General features: G+C 44.1%; 1 protein-coding gene across 4 annotated transcripts in view; it reads right to left on the bottom strand.

Annotated features, from left to right (window-relative positions):
* Positions 1-19,679, bottom strand: part of LOC146855138 (solute carrier organic anion transporter family member 1A2-like) — a 643,199-nt gene that overhangs the window by 146,985 nt on the left and 476,535 nt on the right. For all 4 annotated transcript variants that reach the window (XM_085650570.1, XM_085650572.1, XM_085650571.1 and 1 more), the window contains one exon: positions 1,265-1,460. In XM_085650570.1, the coding sequence (XP_085506696.1) occupies positions 1,265-1,460 (196 nt within the window). The remainder of the gene's footprint in view (positions 1-1,264; positions 1,461-19,679) is intronic.

Genomic DNA, 19,679 nt, shown 5'->3' with positions numbered 1-19,679 from the left:
CAGGGTTACTCCATCACAAATGTGACGGATATCCTGTCCGCCAAATTACAATTCCATTATATCCTATGGAATTTGTAAACCCTCGACGGAATAACCATCATGTTTGTGACAGAGTATCCCATCCACCAAGGTCCAAATCAGGCCCTTGATAACAGCTGGTCAGCTCTGCATTTGTGCCTTCAAGGAGTATCGTAACTTTTATGACTCAAAGATGTGACTATGGTAGAACCAGAGTACAAATGTCTAGGGTAAAAAACAGGGAAGGAACTGTCAGAGCTGTTAAATAAGAACTTCCGAGCATATCCCATTTTACAAATAATGGGGCATATCAACAAGGGCTTTATCTCTGCTTTTTTGGCTTTAAAAGCCAAAAAAGCAGAGATAAAACTAGCGCCCTATCAACAACAGGGTGCTAACATGCAAATTTGCATGTTAGCACCCTTTTACTCTACGCTTCCCCTTGCATCTCTAATGAGATGCAAAGGGGGCGTTCCAGAGTAAAATAATAGGAGAAATGTCGCTAAGCGACATTTCTCCTATTATCAAGAATGTCGCTAACCCTGTTAGAGACAAAAAAAGCAGCGCTAACCGCGGTTAACGCTGCTTTTTTACGTCTGCTAGTTTTCAGACTTAGCCATGATATCCTATGGAAGGAGGATATCATGGCTAAGTTTGCCTGTCCCTATCAACAAGGTAACGTGAGATTATCGCTGGGTTTCCAGCGATAATCTCACGTTAGCCTGTTAGCGTGAGGATTTTTATCGCTATTGAGATAAGCGTTGCTAATAGCACGCTATCTCAGCGATAAAAATTCACGCTAGCCGGCGATAATTATCCTAGCGCTAAGTGCGCTAAGAGATAATTATCGCCGGTTGTTGTTGATATGCCCCATAATGATTTGCTGCAGCAGAGAAACAGAGCTCCTCTGGATGGAAATGTGAAGAGCGAATAAGGTCAGGAGTAAACAGAAAAACAATTATAAATGTTTGCAGAACATATGGAAGCAGATTTACTGGTGACTACTGGAAAAGGTATCTGCCCGTTTACTTTGAGATTTCTTTTAATAAACACAGCAATATCACAAGGCTCTCTCGATTTAAACATTCTCACTAATAAACTAAATATTAAATACACCATTTTAAATACTGTTCATGGAAAAGGACATGCTGCATAAAGTTTGAACACTAATACGGTGAATCAAAACAAAAGGAATTAAAAATCCATTTGTGACTGTAAGTGAAATTAAATCTAAATTATACTTTACCCTCCATAAGAGACAGTTATGCCAGCAACTGTTGAGTTTTTGCAGACCAAGGCAAAAGCCAAAAAGAAAATTGTATATTCAACCACTGAGGTCCAAAATGCAATATTTGCTGCCTGATAAGTCGATATTTTGAATTTTTTCATCATCAGACCTCCCAGAAAGTATCCGATGCATATGACGGGTAAGTTGTAAACAGCTAAGGAAGAATGAGTAATGCTTCAAATACTTTCAATGATATAGTTCAAAAACAGATACATTTACATTTTTTCAATTGTAGTCATGACAGGGGCATGGTCAATCAGAAAGGCCTCATGCTCAGTCGTTAAGTCAGTACTTGTGCATTGTTCGGCCCAGATGTACTAAGATCGTGCGTCAGGGTAGCCTCACTTTTGTGGCTCAGTGCTGATGCAAAATGTTTTTTAGCATTTATGCAAGGTCGATTTGCATGACTTTGCATGGTTTAATAAATACAGAGTACAGAGAGGTGCCCTGCTTTATTTTGCATCAGATAGGCATTACATTGGTGCGGCATGGGCAATCCCATGCATCACCCATGTATGTTGACACACAGCCAGATTTACAAAGACCAGTAAACCTGGGTTTGCCCCTAAATTGTGCAGGAGACATTCCTTTCTGCACAACCCTGTCTGTAAAACTAGCACCAATGTTCAAGGGTGCCTGCGTTAGCGCTAAGCAGCCACAAGTGTGCCAGCACATAGAGGGAGCTGAACACACCACATCTTGATAAATATAGTACTGTTCAGCACCCTTGTGTCCACACAACGCAGCAGTGCAACTTGCCTTGCAGCACTGCATTGCGTGAATTATTAGTAAATACGCCCCTTCGTTATTTGGGTGAATCCAGCTTGGTCCTCAGCACAATCAGTCAGAGATCGATGCTGGTGAGTGTGTGCGGTATAATGCTTCATAGGGGACACTATCAACTGTGAAACATCTTCCATTGATCGAATTTCACAAGAGTTGCCCTATTCTAGTATTATGGGAACTAACCACTTTCCTCCTATGGATGTATTCCAAGAGCACAGTGGAATGCACCGACTCTAAATTTCCTCTTTAGTTTCCCTATCAATCTAATGTTTGATATTTTGGTGTGCTAACATTTCAGGTATAGACTATATATTCTCACATTACTACTATATAACGTCTATAGTAGTCTCCTCTGTATTCACTTTCAATTAGTGTAAGTACAGTGTAGGAAATCCATTTTTGTGTGGCTGACCCCCCTTGCTGGTTTTTCTGATGTTTTGTTATTGAGAGACAGTTAGCCAGTCCCTTAAGTTATGGTAAGCATTTGACTATATGAAGATGCATAGTTCACTTTTTTGTAAGTGAACTACAAAGGCACACCCCCCTCTTAAACTGCATAAGAGTGAAATGCCACATGTGATCCACAGCAAACATTTCTCAATTCACATGGAAGAGCATAAACCTATTTCATGTGTTTTGCATTCACTGTACTTGTGCTGATCATCTCGCGCTCACACCAAACATTATTTTAGGGCGGACGTTGTTTCTGATTTTCAACTCTTACTTATTTTGTTGCATTTAGGCCATCATTGTATGACAATTTGTGTTATATCCTTTGGGAGTTTTTATAGCGTGCTTTTAGCTTTTATAATAATTTGCTTTTATGCTTAACAGTGTTCTGCTATCAGTATAAAGGGATGGTATGTGTAAAATGTTGAATTTATTCTTATTAGCTGTCTCATCTTACATCACAAATGAGGAAGATATTTTTCTCACAGAGCTTTTGAGAATCAATACAAAAGCAGCATTTTCGCCTCTTTCAGGAAGAGAGGAATATTTCAATCGTGGGGCGTGTGTTGTCCATCAATCAAGGCTACACCCTGACAACATCATAACTTCTCAGAAATATGAACTGTCCTTGCAGGCACCTCCGGGCTGTTTGCCTTCAGAGTTCGGGTATGGGACAAATAATGTGCACCCCTCACAGCTGTAAATCTTTAATCGCTAATCATAAATAGCCAGGATTTGTTACAAAGGAAATCTATTTAATTTACTATGTTGTCGTTTACTCTTTGATCATTTAGAGTCCCAAAATAACTTGTAATATTTGCTAAAACATTTTTACATATGCTGCGCAGTAGAATGGCTTCAAAAAAAAATTTAACAAGGGAGCTTCAGTTTTTTTTGTGCGTGATCATCCGCCGGGAATAGATGACGGGAACCATCTCTTCTTAAAACCCAATGACTCTTACAAATGTGCTATTATGACATCCCAAATGCAAACCTTCTTTAAGTTTAGTAGAGATTTTTGGGACACAAACTTTCTGTTTTTCACCTTCTGAATTTGCTATACCTGTGCTTTCCTTAGGACCAAGAAAAATGTAGGAATGGTGGTTACGATTGACCCCTGAAAAGTCACATGGTGCCCAATGCAGGGCCCCGACAAACTAAGGGCATATTTATGACATTTGTGGTGCAGGACAGTGCTGCCCTGCGTCACAGAGAAAGCACAGTAATGCGCCGTACTTATCCAATGCAGCGCATTCCTGTCCCTTGCCCTTGTGCTGGTGGAGTTTTAGCAGCCTAGCATCAATGCAGGCACCCTGGCATTATGATGCCAGGGTGCCTGCATTATAGGCAGGATTGTTTTTGTGCAAGAAGGGGCACCGTCCGCACAAAAACAATCTTGAGAGGTTTCGTTTTTTTTGCTGCAGAATGCAGCACACATAGAAAGAGGAACGAACAAGGACGAATACAGATATATTTCTCATTGTTACGCCTCTCCTGGGGAGGCATATCTTTTTGGCGCATTTCCAGGTTTATCAGGTTTGGTCAATCTGGAAATGCATCGAAAACCATGGGAGGTGTGTGGGAATACCCACGCAACGCTCATGGAACGCCTCCCTGGGGCAAAATAATGCAACACAGCAATTTGCGCTGTGTTGTATTACTTCATATTTATGAAGCAATTTAAAGCCACGTAAAGTGGCTTCCTAAATCTGACTTAGAGGTTTGCATCATGCATGTACCTCGTTGCGTTGTGCAAGCATGATGCAAACCTTTCATAGATATGCCCCAAAGTACCCTTATAGACCATACACAGTGAAAGCCATTAGGGAAACTTCCAATTAGTTGCCAAAAACGCATGCATTGGTTTAATGGGAAGCTATCACTTAGACAGGATTCAATTACAATAGGACACTTTAAGGGGGATATCTACAAGGAAGTGGCAGAGCGTGGCGTTAGCTTCCTTGGCATAATGCCCCCCTCCGCCACTTCTGAAATGCAGGGCTGCGCACCATATTTACAAGAATGTGGTGCAGCCTTGCGTTTCCCCCAACGCAAGCACCCTTGCACCAGAGTGCAAGGGTGTCTGCGTGCAGGGGAGGATTGTTTATGTGTAGGAAGGTGTCCATTCCTGCACATAAACAATCCTAAAATGCCATTTTATCACTTTCATGTGTGCTGCTTCATTCAGCACACATGTAAATGCCAAAAAGGCATTGTTTTTTTGGTTTGTTTATGTACAGGAAGGCATCCCTTCCTGTACATAAACAAACCATGGCTTTTTCCACAAGACAGCACACATGGAAAAAGCATAAACGAGGAGAAATAATGCATTTCTCCTCGTTTTGCCAACTTAAGACCAGGATTTTCCTGGTCTTAATTTTGGAGCTGCCTCCTATGTAAGCCACCCTTGTACATAGGGGGCAGCATCAAAATGAATGGGTGATCATTGAGATGTCATCAGTGATGTCATGAGTGATGTCACTGACCATGTCATGAGTGATGTAATATGTGATGTCATCAGCAGTGCATTGCGGGCGCACGAGTTATAGTTAGCTGAACTAACTATAAAGGGGGAATTTCAATTGTTTTGTACGAGTGAAAAGTCCAGCTTACTAGAACGGCCCTGAAACCTATGGTTTTTTCAGTGAATTTCAAAGGTTTTTTAAATGCTAGTTTCTAACTATGCCTACAGAGATAGGACATGTGAAGAAAGAAGAAAAAACGCACAGAAAGAAAAAAAAGAAATGCAGAAAGAAGCAACAGAAGTCCTCAAAGACGAAGAAAAGTGCAGGAAGATGGATAACGTGCAGAAAGAACAAACAGAAGAGTAGAAAGAAGCCTTGTTGCAAAATCCTCCTGTACCCTCAAATTTTTCAGAGGGATACTGGTGGTAACTGAGTCTGACTAACCAGTCCTAGAGCCAGTGTGTAAAGATGAGACGTCAGGAGGTTTAGTAGTAAGTAAGTTTATTACTCTACAGGACGACACACTCAACCGGAGGCTAAGTGCAACCTTAACAAATGACGTTACTCCCAACTGTCACCTAGAACGTCCAGCTGTCAACATTCCAGCTGGAGGCTGCCGCGCGCAGGAGGGAGGGGCGCGCGGGGGAAGGAGGCAAGCAATATGCAAATCAACTGTGAAGTCAACATAACACATCTCCTCTTCTAGAAAAGAGAAGAACAAAGTAGGGAGGAAAAACATCAATAAAATGTGTAGAACAAGTAAGACTTATTCACAAATAAAATCCTTGTATTTGCTTGGTTTAACCACGCTACGCCCACATCTACTTGTGGTGGCCTCCTCTTCCAAATTGTTCTTCTCCCCCCCCGGTTCTTTATTAGGGTCTTGTCTGTCACTAGGACCCATGGAACCACTAGTGGTACTGGTACTTGGAACACATCTTTCTCCACTTAGCTCAACAGCTTCCTGTCCCCCCTCCAACTCGTTATCAGTACCATGTCCAAAAAAAGCCTCAGATTTGCTTGTACTCAGTTCTCTGTTAACTCCTATGGTTTCAATAACTTCACTTCTCTGATCCTCTCCACTGTTTTGTCCCTCGTGTTGTTGTGACATGTGATCTCCATCTTCCTCCGAATCTGTTGAATCTAGTTCTATCCGACCCCGCTTGTCAAATCCAATACTGTCCTCTTCCTTTCTCTTTTGTATATGACTAGTTGTGTCACTTGGTTCATTCTCCTTCCTTTTACAAACAGACAATGCGGAGGCATGCCATACTTTTCCATCACTGAGGCGTGCTGAATTGCAAAATACTTTTTCCACCAATAACGGATTCGAGAACCTGTTTTGTCCTTTAACAATGTTACCACTTCTCCTTACTCTCACACAGTCCCCCTCTTCCAGGTTGATGTCCTTGCAGTTATGTTTGTTGGGGACTAGAACATTACAGACAGTACATATGGGGAAAAAGAATCATTTTACGTAGTGACCACAAACCTTTGACAAAAGTGCTCACTGTAAAGGGATTATTCAATGCGTCACCTAGGTTGGCAAGATTGTCAATAAAACTATTGGATTACAACTACGAAGTGCAGTACTTACCAGGAACTAAGAACGTCGTTGCTGATTTTCTTAGTAGGTTACCCTTGCAGAATGTGGAAAAAGCAGAGAAGGAGGAAGAACTATGTGTCGCAAACGTGAATGAAGAGTTTCCAAGTATAACTAAAGAAACATGGAAGGAGGGAATATAGTAAAGATGGAACCTTAGACGAGGTTAGAAGACACATCGTAGTGGGATGGCCCAAGAAAGGGGTCATGAGGAAGGAATTGCGAGCCTTCTGGGAGTTAAGGAACGAGCTATCAATGGAAAATGATTTAATATTAAGACAGGGTAAGGTGATACCCCCTACAACTTTAAGAGAGAGACTTATTGACATATGCCATGAAGGACATCTCGGCATAAATAAAACAAAACAAAGAATAAAGAGCTGGTATTGGTGGCCTGGGTGCGACATTCAGATTGAGAGAGCTGTGAGAAACTGTATACCTTGTGAGAATTCAGATAAAACCCAAACTGTCCTAAGACCTCCACTCCAACCGTTAGAGTGCCCTAACATGGCGTGGGAGAGAGTTGGAGTGGATATAATGGGTCCAGTAAGATGGCAGGAGGAACAGATGTATGTAATGGTCTTGATTGATCACTTCTCTAAATGGCCGGAAATTTTCGTCTTCCACGAATTTCACTTTCTCTTTATTGCTAATCCATTGTGCTTTGCACGCGTGGGTTCGTATCCCATCCTCGTCGCCAAATTGTAAAGATGAGACGTCAGGAGGTTTAGTAGTAAGTAAGTTTATTACTCTACAGGACGACACACTCAACCGGAGGCTAAGTGCAACCTTAACAAATGACGTTACTCCCAACTGTCACCTAGAACGTCCAGCTGTCAACATTCCAGCTGGAGGCTGCCGCGCGCAGGAGGGAGGGGCGCGCGGGGGAAGGAGGCAAGCAATATGCAAATCAACTGTGAAGTCAACATAACACAGTGCTATGTTAAAAGACACTCAGAATACAGTGAAAACACCTACATACACTAGGGAACACTATGCGTTGGGGTCCCCCTGTGATTAGCATGACCTCCTCTGTAAGCCCCTAGTATATAATAGGGCAGGGGATTAAAACAACCTCTTAAAATGCGCCACAGGGCGTGTTTGCACACGTCACCTCAGGCCCCGTCCCCTCACTTCCCCACTGTGTAAACACGCCCTGTGGCCGTTTCAAGTTCGGAGATTAAGTCCCCTTGAATCCTGAGGGTCCCTAGGGTCCAACTAGACCACTAGGTAAGTCCAGTAAGCGCCACAGAGCTGCGTTGCAGAGAGATGTAAAAAGGGGCACGGCCTAGACCACCTCTCTGCAACGCAGCGCAGTGGCACTTACTGGAAGCACCTGGTGGGCTAGTTGGCCCCCAGGGTCCCTCAGGATTGAAGGGCAATTATTTCTCCAACTTAAAACACGCCACAGGGCTTGTTTGCACACGTTACCTCAGGCCCCGTCCCCTCCCTTCACCACTGTGTAAACACGCCCTGTGGCCTTTTTTAGTTGGGAGATTAAGTTCATTTGAATCCTGAGGGTCCCTAGGGTCCAAATAGCCCACTAGGTACCTCCAGTAAGCGCCACAGAGCTGCGTTGCAGAGAGGTGTAAAAAGTGGCACGGCCTGGACCACCTCTCTGCAACGCAGCTCAGTGGTGCTTACTGGAAGCACCTGGTGGGCTAGTTCACCCCCAACGGCCCTCAGGATTGAAGGGGAATTATTTCCCCAACTTCAAACACGCCACAGGGCTTGTTTTCACACGTTACCTCAGGCCCCGTCCCCTCCCTTCACCACTGTGTAAACACGCCCTGTGGCCTTTTTTAGTTGGGAGATTAAGTTCATTTGAATCCTGAGGGTCCCTAGGGTCCAAATAGCCCACTAGGTACCTCCAGTAAGCGCCACAGAGCTGCGTTGCAGAGAGGTGTAAAAAGTGGCACGGCCTGGACCACCTCTCTGCAACGCAGCTCAGTGGCGCTTACTGGAAGCACCTGGTGGGCTAGTTCACCCCCAACGGCCCTCAGGATTGAAGCGGAATTATTTCCCCAACTTCAAACACGCCACAGGGCGTGTTTGCACACGTCACCTCAGGCCCCATCCCTTCCCTTCACCACTGTGTAAACGCGCCCTGTGGCCGTTCTAAGTTGAGAGATTAAGTCCCCTTGAATCCTAAGGGCCTCTAGGGTCAAGCTAGCTCACTAGGTACCTCCAGTAAGTGCCACAGAGCTGCGTTGCATAGAGGTGTAAAAAGGGGCGTGGCCTCAGAACACCTGTCTGCAACGCAGCTCCCTGGCGCATACTGGAGATACCTGTTGGGCTAGTTGGCCCTCAGGGACCCTCAGTATTGAAGGGGAATTAATTCCCCAACTTACAACTGGCCTGGGGGCGCGTTTGCAGAGTGCTGCAAGGAGGGGGCATGGCCTCCGGAGCGATGCCAGTCTTTTATTTATTTTACTTTTTTAAGAAGGAGGGCTGTGTGGTCCCCCTTCCTTTTCTAATTTATTGGCCCTGGGGACCCCATCCCCCAGGGCCTGCACCCTAATGTTTTTGTTTTGTTGAAAAAAATTAATTTGGCACTCCCAAGGCCCAGGACCCCAACCCCCAGGTCATGGCCTTTTTAAAAAAAAAATCTTTAGGAGGGGGCTGCGTTGTCCCCCTCCTCAGGCCACTTATGGCCCCGGGGAATCCATCCCCCGGGGCCGGCCTTTGTTTTTTATTATTTTAAAAAATATATATATTTATAGAAACACCTAGGACATGCTGGAGAAACCGTATGTATCTATCACCATGACGATTTGCGTGATATTCATTAAAAGGCGACTATGCATACGATGAATCCACGTGGAATGTATTTACACCGCTACTGAAGCTCTGACGTGTCTGACGCCCTACCGTGCCTAATCCCGGCACCACCGCTGGTGGGTACTCTCCAAGTAGACACCCTTGTCGTTTATTTATACAAACATGGGTAGCTATTAACAGGCACATTTAATACACACGCACACCAAGCCATTCAAAGGAGATTCGACAAAAATTCGACCAAACTATGTAAGAAACCCCCCTCATGGTTAATAAAACACACATCCACCGCCGGATGTGTAATACTTTTTATTTTACTCTCTGGAAAGGAGACGAACCTCACTTTAGAGTCACAGCATGCTCCTGGCTGAGCCCAATGCTGTGTTACACCCACCAGTGCCCGCCGAGTGCCACACACCTCCGTGTTGCATTCCACCAGCTAGTGCATATGCTATGACACTCTCTAGCCCATGTGCACTGTAACACCACCCCGTGAATATGTCATGCCACACTTGCCTTCGCACGGGTTATATTGACCCATCTAACGTGCCTTCCTCGATGCCTTTTGTGAGGCAGCACATAGGCGCGACAGCGCGGTACCTGTATATCGAGGGTACCAGCATGGAGATCATCCGCAATCTCTGCCGAACCAGTGGGAACCTCCTCCGACCCCGATAACCCCGCCCCGTGTCATGTGTCCCTCCAGGAGCCAGTCCCGAGGCGGAGTATAGCGGAAGTCGTCACGACTGACCCCGGAACAGGAAGCCCTAGACCTGAGAAAACCCAGAGGAGATCCGAGGAACAGCACAACACTGCAGGAGAACAGACAAAGGGAAAGGAGCAGGCAAGCCGGACTGAGGGAGAAGCAGAGGAAAACGGCGACCGAGAGGAGGATGCGGACGGACCTGAAACCGAGGACGAGTGGAGTGAGAGCGCTGGAGAGCGGCCGCAATCCCGGAGTGTTGCGGCGGAGCCGGTGAGTCCATCAATACAGGGAATAGGGGGGAAGGGGCAGCGGGTGGTCATACAGTACCGGGGGTGAGGTAGGGAGGGTGGCATTGCACAGCACGAGGGGCACAGATCTTAACAAACTCGGACCCACACTCTCCGTCCTCTTGCACCACCTACCTTTTGTTTTCTTTTTGTTATGGTGCTCCTAGCTACCTATACCCCGGCCCTTGACAGCCTATAGATCTTACGTCCCTCATCCCAAAAAGCCCCCCTTTTGGACGTCTTACTCTCAGCTTGGCACGTATCCTTTTGTTTTGTGCACCAACCGGGTGAGGTGACTGGTGTAGCTAAATCGTAGAGAAAATAGTTGACGGCTCCTCTTCTTGTCTCTCTTCTCTGCATGAGCCTCCGCAAGCCCACCCTGTTGACAGGAGCCGCCACCACAGAGAAGAGTACTATCGCGAAGAGCAACCCCAAAGAACCAGAAGACAGAGAGAAGCCAAGAGAGGAAGAAAGGAGTCCACTGTGTATAAATCACCCCGCGAACCTGTTGACTTGAATAAAAACCCTAAAGATTGCACACTACATCCAGCCTCCGCGTCTGTGTTTCCGGCCCGCCCTTCCCCCACGCTCACACCTATGTTATAACGCACAGTGCTATGCCATACATATTACAATCTGGGATCCATATCTTTGTCACAGTGCATATGCAACGTTACACTCCCCAGCACATATTTTATATTACAACTTTAGAGACTAGTTAGGTTACACAACACTGCCCTGTGCATATTACACTCCAAGGCGCATATCGCATAGCACGCGCTAGTGCCTGTGCTATCTCGCACTCTCCAATGAATCTGTCATTGCGCACAATGTATTGCATATTATATTTCACTCCCGGTTCATCTTATATCACACTTTTTATTGCATAGTTTATTCCATATACTATATCTAGTTTTCATTTTCAATCGTGCTCTCAGGACTATGTTCTATATAACACTGCGTCCACCTACCCTGTTCACGGGCATTACATTTTGCGATGGGGATGGAGGGTCAGGGAGTGTTTCTGCCAAGTGAGCCCAGAGTCGCAGTCACAAACATCCTCTTCTTCCTGAATAAAAGTGAGATTATGCTGCATACTTGTTCATATTTTAAGTGGTTCGCACAGACACACATTTTAAAAACAATAAAGTTCCTAATACCCACCTTCGCTGAACCGTTAGCTTGCTACCCCATCCACCTCCTCCCTATCCTCTGTTGTCTGAATCCATGGGCTAGCCTCCTTCCTCCTGCCATGCATGGTCTGATATGCTGCCACTGCCCTCCATTTAGCATGATGTACCAGTCCACTCCTCGTGCCCTCCATTGCCCAATTATATGGCCCATCATTGACCTCCTGCTTAGCCTCTGTGCTTAGCTTGCTGCCCCTATTCTCCTTCCCCCTTCCCTCTGATGTCTTTGTGCATGCCCCTGCTCTATCCTTTTTGCCCACCATGTTCCATGGACCTGCCACTCCTATCTACTCTGAGTGTTCTGTTGAGTTGCCACTCCCCTCCCACCTGCCTAGCATTGTCAGATGGCTGTAACCTGTCCCTGCCACCTCCACCCTGCCTGTCCACATACCATGCCCCTATTCTCTTCCTCCTGTCCTCCATGGTCCATTTTACTGCCACACCCTTCTGCCCTCCCTGGTCTGTTGTGCTGCAACTGCTCCTCCTGCCTGCCCTGCGCGGTCTGTTGTGAGGCCCCTTCACCTGAACTCTCTTGTCTGTGCCCAGGTCCTGACCCTCCCTTCTATCCTCTATGGTCCTTTGTGTATGCCCCTGCACCCTCCTTCTTGCCCATCATAGCCATTGTGCTGCCACTAACCCTCCCGCTTTCCATGCATGGTCTTCTGTGCTGCCATGGCCCCTCCCACCTTCCCTGTGTGGTCAGCTAGCTGCTCCTGACCCCCTCCCACCTTCCCTCCATGGTCTTTGTGCATGCCATCATAGTCTCATTGCTGCTCTCCATGATGTGTCTTGTTTCTAGTGCCCATCCTGCCTGACCTCCATGGTCATCTTGCTGCTCCTGCCCTGCCCCCTTGCCCGCAGCCCTCTGTTTCCATGTTTTAGACCACTATACCCTCCCTCCTGGCTTGTCTGTTCCATTGTAATGCCCCTGATCCGTCTCTCCTGCCCTTTATGGTCTGTTATGCTGCAGCTTTCTCTCCTGGCTGTCCATTATGGTCAGCTAGCTACCATTTCCTCTTTCCCCTCTGTTATCTGTTGTCCATGTGCATGGTCCTGTCCCCTCCCTATTGCTTTCTATGGATTGCTGTGCTGCACTCCCGTCCCACATGCCATGTGTGGTGTATTGTGCTGCTGCAAACCCTGACGCCTGCCCTGTAGGGTCAGTTTGGTGCACCTCTCCATGTCCCTCCTGTCCTCTGTTATCCGAGTCCATGTCCATTACCCCAATTCTGCGAACATTTTGAACTTGGTAAGAGGGAGATTTGGAAAAAATCTGGGGGATTGATTTTCCCCTTTGAGTTACATTGAAAAAGAGGAGATTGTAGACAGGAGACAGATCAAATAAAGCCCATTTGAGCTTAAAAACATTGGACGTTTCCTGGCTGAAATGGGTCTGTAGGCATGTATGGTTGTACTACCACTGCCTCTTCCTTCTGCCCACAATGGTCTATTATATTGCCACAGCCTCTCTTGCCAGTCCTGTATTGTTGGTTTGTTGCCCCTGCCCCCCTTTCCACTGCCCTCCATAGTCTGTTGTGCTGCCACTGCCCTTCCTGCCTGCCCAGTGTGGTCAAATTGTTGCCTCTGGACTCTCCTACCTGCTTTCAATTTTCAGAGTCTGTGCCCCTGGCCTCTGCCTCTCAACAGTATCCCAATGAACAACTAGATTGCTAACATTCTATATTTATTACAAAAGTGTGGAACGCCTGACGTCATCTTGATGTAATCAAAACTGTAATACCTAGACCATTTCCTTTAGAATTTACATATATGAGAGGGTCTTATTTGCATCAAAATTATGGTTAGTGCTCTAAAAAACTAAAATGAGAACGTATTTTCTGAGTTTTCAAATAGCGACAAAGAACTTTTAAATTATTTGTAATCTTTATGTTTTTTTTATCCAGTTGACCACTTGATTAAATGTTGCACCTAGGGGAGAGGATATGGTGTTACTTCCAGAGCTGCAGACTTTGCAACTGGGGAACCAGGTTGGAGTTTCTGCTTCAGCTCAACATTCTGTGATGCTGGTCAAATCACTTAATCTCCCCATGTCTACAACCAAAATGAATTTGATCTTGTGTGATGTAACCAATGCTCATGTAAAGCACTCCAATACCTGACAAGTCTGCACTATATAAAACTGCAAATACACAAAAAATAAGTGTTTTGCACTAGACCTGGGCTAAAAATCCATTCCGCTTGCGGAAATTGTGATAATTTGACATTTTCGCATTCCGCGGAGAGCGCGAAAATGTCAAAGTTTCCGCAATCCGCATTTTACTGGAAATTTTTGGCTTCCTCGCGCTGTAAAATAATACATTCTCGCGTGCGCGCGATTGCCTTACCTGAATCCCAGCGTTCGCCGACAAGTTTTCACGATCCAGTCGCATTCTCCATGAGATGTTGGATTGTTGGTAGCCATTTGCGCTGTCTCGCGACAGTTCGCGTCCACAGTAACGTCATTCGTCGCGCGATCACGTCTTTCTTCTCGTGATCATGCACCGCGAGACAAGTGAAAACAAGATGGCTGCGCCCGCGAGCAACCGCATGGGTAAGTTGGCGAGCCGCGACCACGCAAAAAATACCGCGAACGGGCTGGAAAAAAACTTCTGCATCTTCGTGATATTTCCGCGGAGATTTTTAACATTTTCGCGATAATTAGCAAAAGGGAATTTCGCAAACTCCGCCCACCCCTATTTTGCACACTTCTGTCATTGGGCTATACTTTTGTCATAAGTAAGACAGTAAGTGCTCTAGTTGTTCTTAAGAACACTCTGGGACATTCTGTCATTGGGCTATACTTGGGCTACATCTGGGTGATATTTGGGCTACATTTGGGCTCTTTTGTCTCTGGTGGCCATCTTGCGAGATCTATTTGTTATGAAGTTTCCTAATTTCCTCATTTACTGCAGTCTCTTCAGTAGGAAATACTTTCAGTTTTTTATTTTGGTTTCATCAAGAAGGCATTCAGATGTGTCACACATTTGCCATAAATTCTGAATGTTATCACTCTAGTTGCTCATTAGATCACTGTAGTAAAGCTACTGCTCACAAGGGAAGTCTGCTGCTGGTATTCAAAGTGCATGTTTCAGTCTGCATGTCCGAATTTTTTTATGAGATAGAAGATGATTTGAGAAGTCAAAATGTGCCCTAATTTTTCTTTCTGCAGCACTAATCATAATTTCTATGGCAAAATGAACCCCCTAATGTTGTTACTTTGTAAATTAAATGTTTTAAGTGTTACCCCTTTATTCCAATCAAGATGGCTTCAGGTGTGCCATATTTTTTTCATAAGTAAGACTGTTAGCGCTCTAGTTGTTCGTTAGAACACTCTGGGACATTCTGTCATTGCGCTATACTTGGGCTACATCTGGGTGATATTTGGCCTACATTTGGGCTCTTTGTCTCTGGTGGCCATTTTGGGAGACTTATTTGTTATGAAATTTCCTAATTTCCTCATTTACTACAGTCTCCTCAGTAGGAAATACTTTCAGTTTTTTACTTTGATTCCATCAAGAAGGCATTCAGATGTGTCACACATTTGCCATAAATTCTGAATGTTAGCACTCTAGTTGCTCATTAGATCACTGTAGTAAAGCTACTGCTCACAAGGGAAGTCTGCTGCTGGTATACAAAGTGCATGTTTCAGTCTGCATGTCCGAATTTTTTTATGAGATAGAAGATGATTTGAGAAGTCAAAATGTGCCATAATTTTTCTTTCTGCAGCACTAATCATAATTTCTATGGCAAAATGAACCCCCTAATGTTGTTACTTTGTAAATTAAATGTTTAAGTGTTACCACTTTATTCCAATCAAGATGGCTTCAGGTGTGCCATATTTTTGTCATAAGTAAGACTGTTAGCGCTCTAGTTGTTCGTTAGAACACTCTGGGACATTCTGTCATTGGGCTATACTTGGGCTACATCTGGGTGATATTTGGCCTACATTTGGGCTCTTTGTCTCTGGTGGCCATTTTGGGAGACTTATTTGTTATGAAATTTCCTAATTTCCTCATTTACTACAGTCTCCTCAGTAGGAAATACTTTCAGTTTTTTACTTTGATTCCATCAAGAAGGCATTCAGATGTCTCACACATTTGCCATACATTCAGAATGTTAGCACTCTAGTTGCTTACTAGATCACTGTAGTAAAGCTACTGCTCACCAGGGAAGTCTGCTGCTGGTATTGAAAGTGCATGTTTCAGTCTGGATGTCAGAATTTTCTAATGAAATAGAAGAGGATTTGAGAAGTCACTCAAAATGTGCCCTAATTTTTCTTTCTGCAGCACTAATCATACTTTCTATGTCAAAATGAACCCCCTCATTTTGTAGCTTTTTAAATTAAATGTTTTAAGAGTTATCACTTTATTCCAATCAAGATGGCTTCAGGTGTGCAATACGTTTGTCATAAGTAGGACTGGTAGCGCTCTAGTTGTTCTTTAGAACACTCTGGGAAGCTGCAGTAGAACACAATGGAATCAACTGACAGTCTCTGCCCTTGTTGGATGTACATGTTTTATTGAGAATGTCAGACTTCACTCTCACATGACTGAGAAAGATAATGTGAATTTACAGAAAATATGCTCTCAGTTTAGCTTATAGATCACCTTCCAAACCTCTGTGGGAAAAGCATGAGAAAATAGTTTTCTCTCAAACATGGTTCATGATATGTCAGCAGAAGGCTTTTTCACATGGTAAAATCACCTTAGAACACACCACAATTCCTAAAATGAGTATGGTACCATCAACAAATGATTTATAATGTAACTAAAGTCCTAAAACCTTCTATTAACTGCAATGCTTTTTAATGAGGTGCTATCATGTATATTGGTCCCAAGATGGCTGCCAACACTTCTTGGATGAAGTACTGACAGCCAATCAGATCTCACGATGAGATGTGTGGTTAGGCTCCGCCCAGATATATCTATCTTTTTAACTCTAATTTTCTCAGGAACTACTGAACGGATTTACACCATTTAAGCAAAAGGCACGAGTCTGAACTGAGGACTACCTCTTTGCCAAATTTGGTGTAATTCCATTCAGCAGTTCGGGCTGTAGCTGCGTCAACAGGTCCTATGGGAAAATGCATGAGGAAAATGCGTTATGGGACCCCCCCTTTTTTCACGGCCCCCACTTGATGAATCACTGTGAAATTTTCAGGATAGGAGCGGACCGGAGCTGGCCAAAAGTTTGGAAAATTTCGCGAAGATTCGTCAATCGGCGCCAACATTATTCCAAATAGAATGTTGCGGATTTCCTTTGGAAAATAGGTCCTAACTATAACTACCTATTGGCGACTGCCAGTAGGTAATATATATATATATTCTTACAAACAGCTGTTCCCACAAATTGAAACAGACTTCAGCACGCTCGAGGTTGCTTTGTACAGATTTTATTTCCAGCCACACACAATCAGGTAACGTGGTTTGACCGCGCAAGAGGTCTTTGTCAAATCTGAAGTCGCCGCCATCGTTTTGCTTTTTATACCAAAGCAATTTTTTAAAGTGACAGTGCAACATTGTGAACAAAGTTTCGACAAGAATAAATAAAGTTACACTGCAACATTATAACAACTAAGGTGACATATGCAATCAAAGTCTCTAGACCCAATGGCATGTGTGTTGGGCAAATGAGTGTTAGCACATTAAAATTGTTATGATATGTAGCAGCAAATAAACGGCTTCTGTTAATTTTTGAACATTTCAAATACATTAAAATAATTGCTAAAATGCCCTAAAAGCATATATGGGCTAATTTCATTCACCATATCTCAGGCAAGTGCCTGATTAATGCCTCGTTTGTGCTGCCCAACCCAAACTTCCGGGCCTTTTAAACACTCTATGTACAATCACAAAAAAAAGTGCCTTGTGCAATGTCTCTTATACAATAAAAAGACCTGTGCCTTGTGCAAATATCACATTACTATTCTTATTTCATAATAACATGAAATACCTTCCAATGAAAGATCATGTGCAAATGCAATGAAAATTAAACTGTGTTCAGCTTTCCCACAGTTGTTCAATCAATTGTTTCTCCTCACTGTTTTGAGCCAGTGCCCTCGATCCTTCAATAAACAACAAGGTTGGTCACACACAAATTAAAAACTAAAGTGCAGTGCAAAAAACTATGTGCATTAATTTCAATGATATTAAAAGGAGTGATTCAAAATTCATGAACTCAATTAATCACTTATCACTGAGAGAGCCTCAGAGCTTTTAACCATAAGTACATCATTTACCCTCTGGCTCATCTAGCAGTTAGTCATCATCTTTCTTTTTCTGCCTCTACGGATGGAAATAAAGAGCTTCCTTAGTATTATGCCATTGGGGATCTTACTATTGAAGCGTAGAATGTATCTCGTTTCGATTTGTCTCAGGCACCTTTCTCTGTTACCCATCTCAGTCTTTGTGGCACTTGATCTAAAACAAAGGATCTCAGATCATCCAACTTATCATGAAACTGCTGGAAATGTCTGGCCATGGGGTGCGCCTGATCCCTGCAACCCCTTCGCTGCTTCTGTCGGCCAACGGCCGTCGCGAGCACTACCTCCGTAGTGCTGCGCACGTCTGTTGGCCGACGCGGCCCCGCCCACCTAATTAAACCGGCGCACCGTGGCGGAATTCGAACCGCGGTTAAGTGGTTAATCGCTCTAATATGTTGTAAGAGCTGCTGATGCTCTGGTAAAATTGTACTGCCTATGAACAATTTAAAACAGCTACACCTGAGAGCATATACTACATATTGGCTCCTACAGGTCAAAGGCTTCATGATCTGCCATGTCTTGTCTGTAAACGGTAATGGTACTTCTGTGGTATTTTCTCCATACCTGCATGCCTTAAACTTGTAGCATCTCTTGAAGCCCTTGCTTTCACTGAGCCAAGTTGTTTGTTGTGGGGTCCCTGGGCAATTTGTAACCAAAGCCTGCTGCAATGACTTTTTTCTCAGCAAGGCATCCCCTCATAGTACATGCCAATGCTTCTGCATGATTGATCTAATGCTTTTGTGCTGTTTAATGTAGCCTGCGATAAATCGGAATTGTGGTTCTGCTTTTCTTTGGACTCCCTGACATTAGTTGAGTTGTCAAATATTAACTGGTCCCTAGGCTTTGCATTCGCCTTCTCTCTAGCTGCTCTTAAAACTGCTTAACTGTATCCCCACAGTTCAAACCTCTCATTCAACTCCTCCTGTGCTTAATACAGTTGGTTAGGGCAGCTACAGTTCCTTTTCATCCTCAAGTTCTCAGCATATGACATGCTATTCATCAATTGGGAAGGTTGGAAACTGCAAGCATGGAGTATTGTATTGCCCGCAGTACTTTTTCGTAATGTTTTGGTATTTATTTTGCCTTCCTTTATGTAAACTGGGAGATCACGAAACTGGACCTCCTCTTTGCTCAAATGTGATGTAAACTTCAAATTTAGGCCATTGGTGTTAATCCTCTCAATAAATGCCTCTGCTGATGGTATGTCACCTTGCCAAATAATGAAAAGATCATCAATGTAATGGGTCCTTAAAACCACTTTATTGGACATCTCCTGGGCATATTCTACGGTGAGCACCTTCTCCTCCCACTAGCCCATATGCAGATTAGCATAGCTGGAGCAAAGCAGGTGCCCATTGCCCTCTCTCTAACCTGTTGATACAGGTCCTTACCAAATAAGAAGATGTTATTCTTCAGACACCATTTGAGCATGTCAACCAGCATTTCTGGATGCCTATACAGTGTGAGCGGACGCGAACTCATATAACACTGCACCACCCTTACAACGTCCTCGTGTGCAATGCTGGTATAAAGGGAGGAGACATCTAATGTTATCATAATAAAATTCTCTTCCCAATTGATGTCATACGCTTTTTAAAAAAAAATATGCCATGCCCTTAGTGTAAGATGACAGGTTTTTCACAAAATCATCCAGGAAAAAATCTAAAAACCTAGAGGTGTTCTTAAATAAACTTCCAACGCCGAAATTATCGGACGGCCTGGTGGTTTACTAACACTCTTATGTACTTTCGGTATGAGGTATAGTACTGGTGTTACTGGTGAATCGACATTAAGAAACTTATGCTCTGCCTGGGAAATAAGACCCACAGATCTCCAATAATCTAGC

Source organism: Triturus cristatus, chromosome 4_1 (genome assembly GCF_964204655.1).
Source record: "Triturus cristatus chromosome 4_1, aTriCri1.1, whole genome shotgun sequence".
Classification (NCBI taxonomy): domain Eukaryota; kingdom Metazoa; phylum Chordata; class Amphibia; order Caudata; family Salamandridae; genus Triturus; species Triturus cristatus.
Note: the sequence above shows the minus strand (reverse complement) of the source record. Positions and strands in the feature narration are given on the sequence as shown.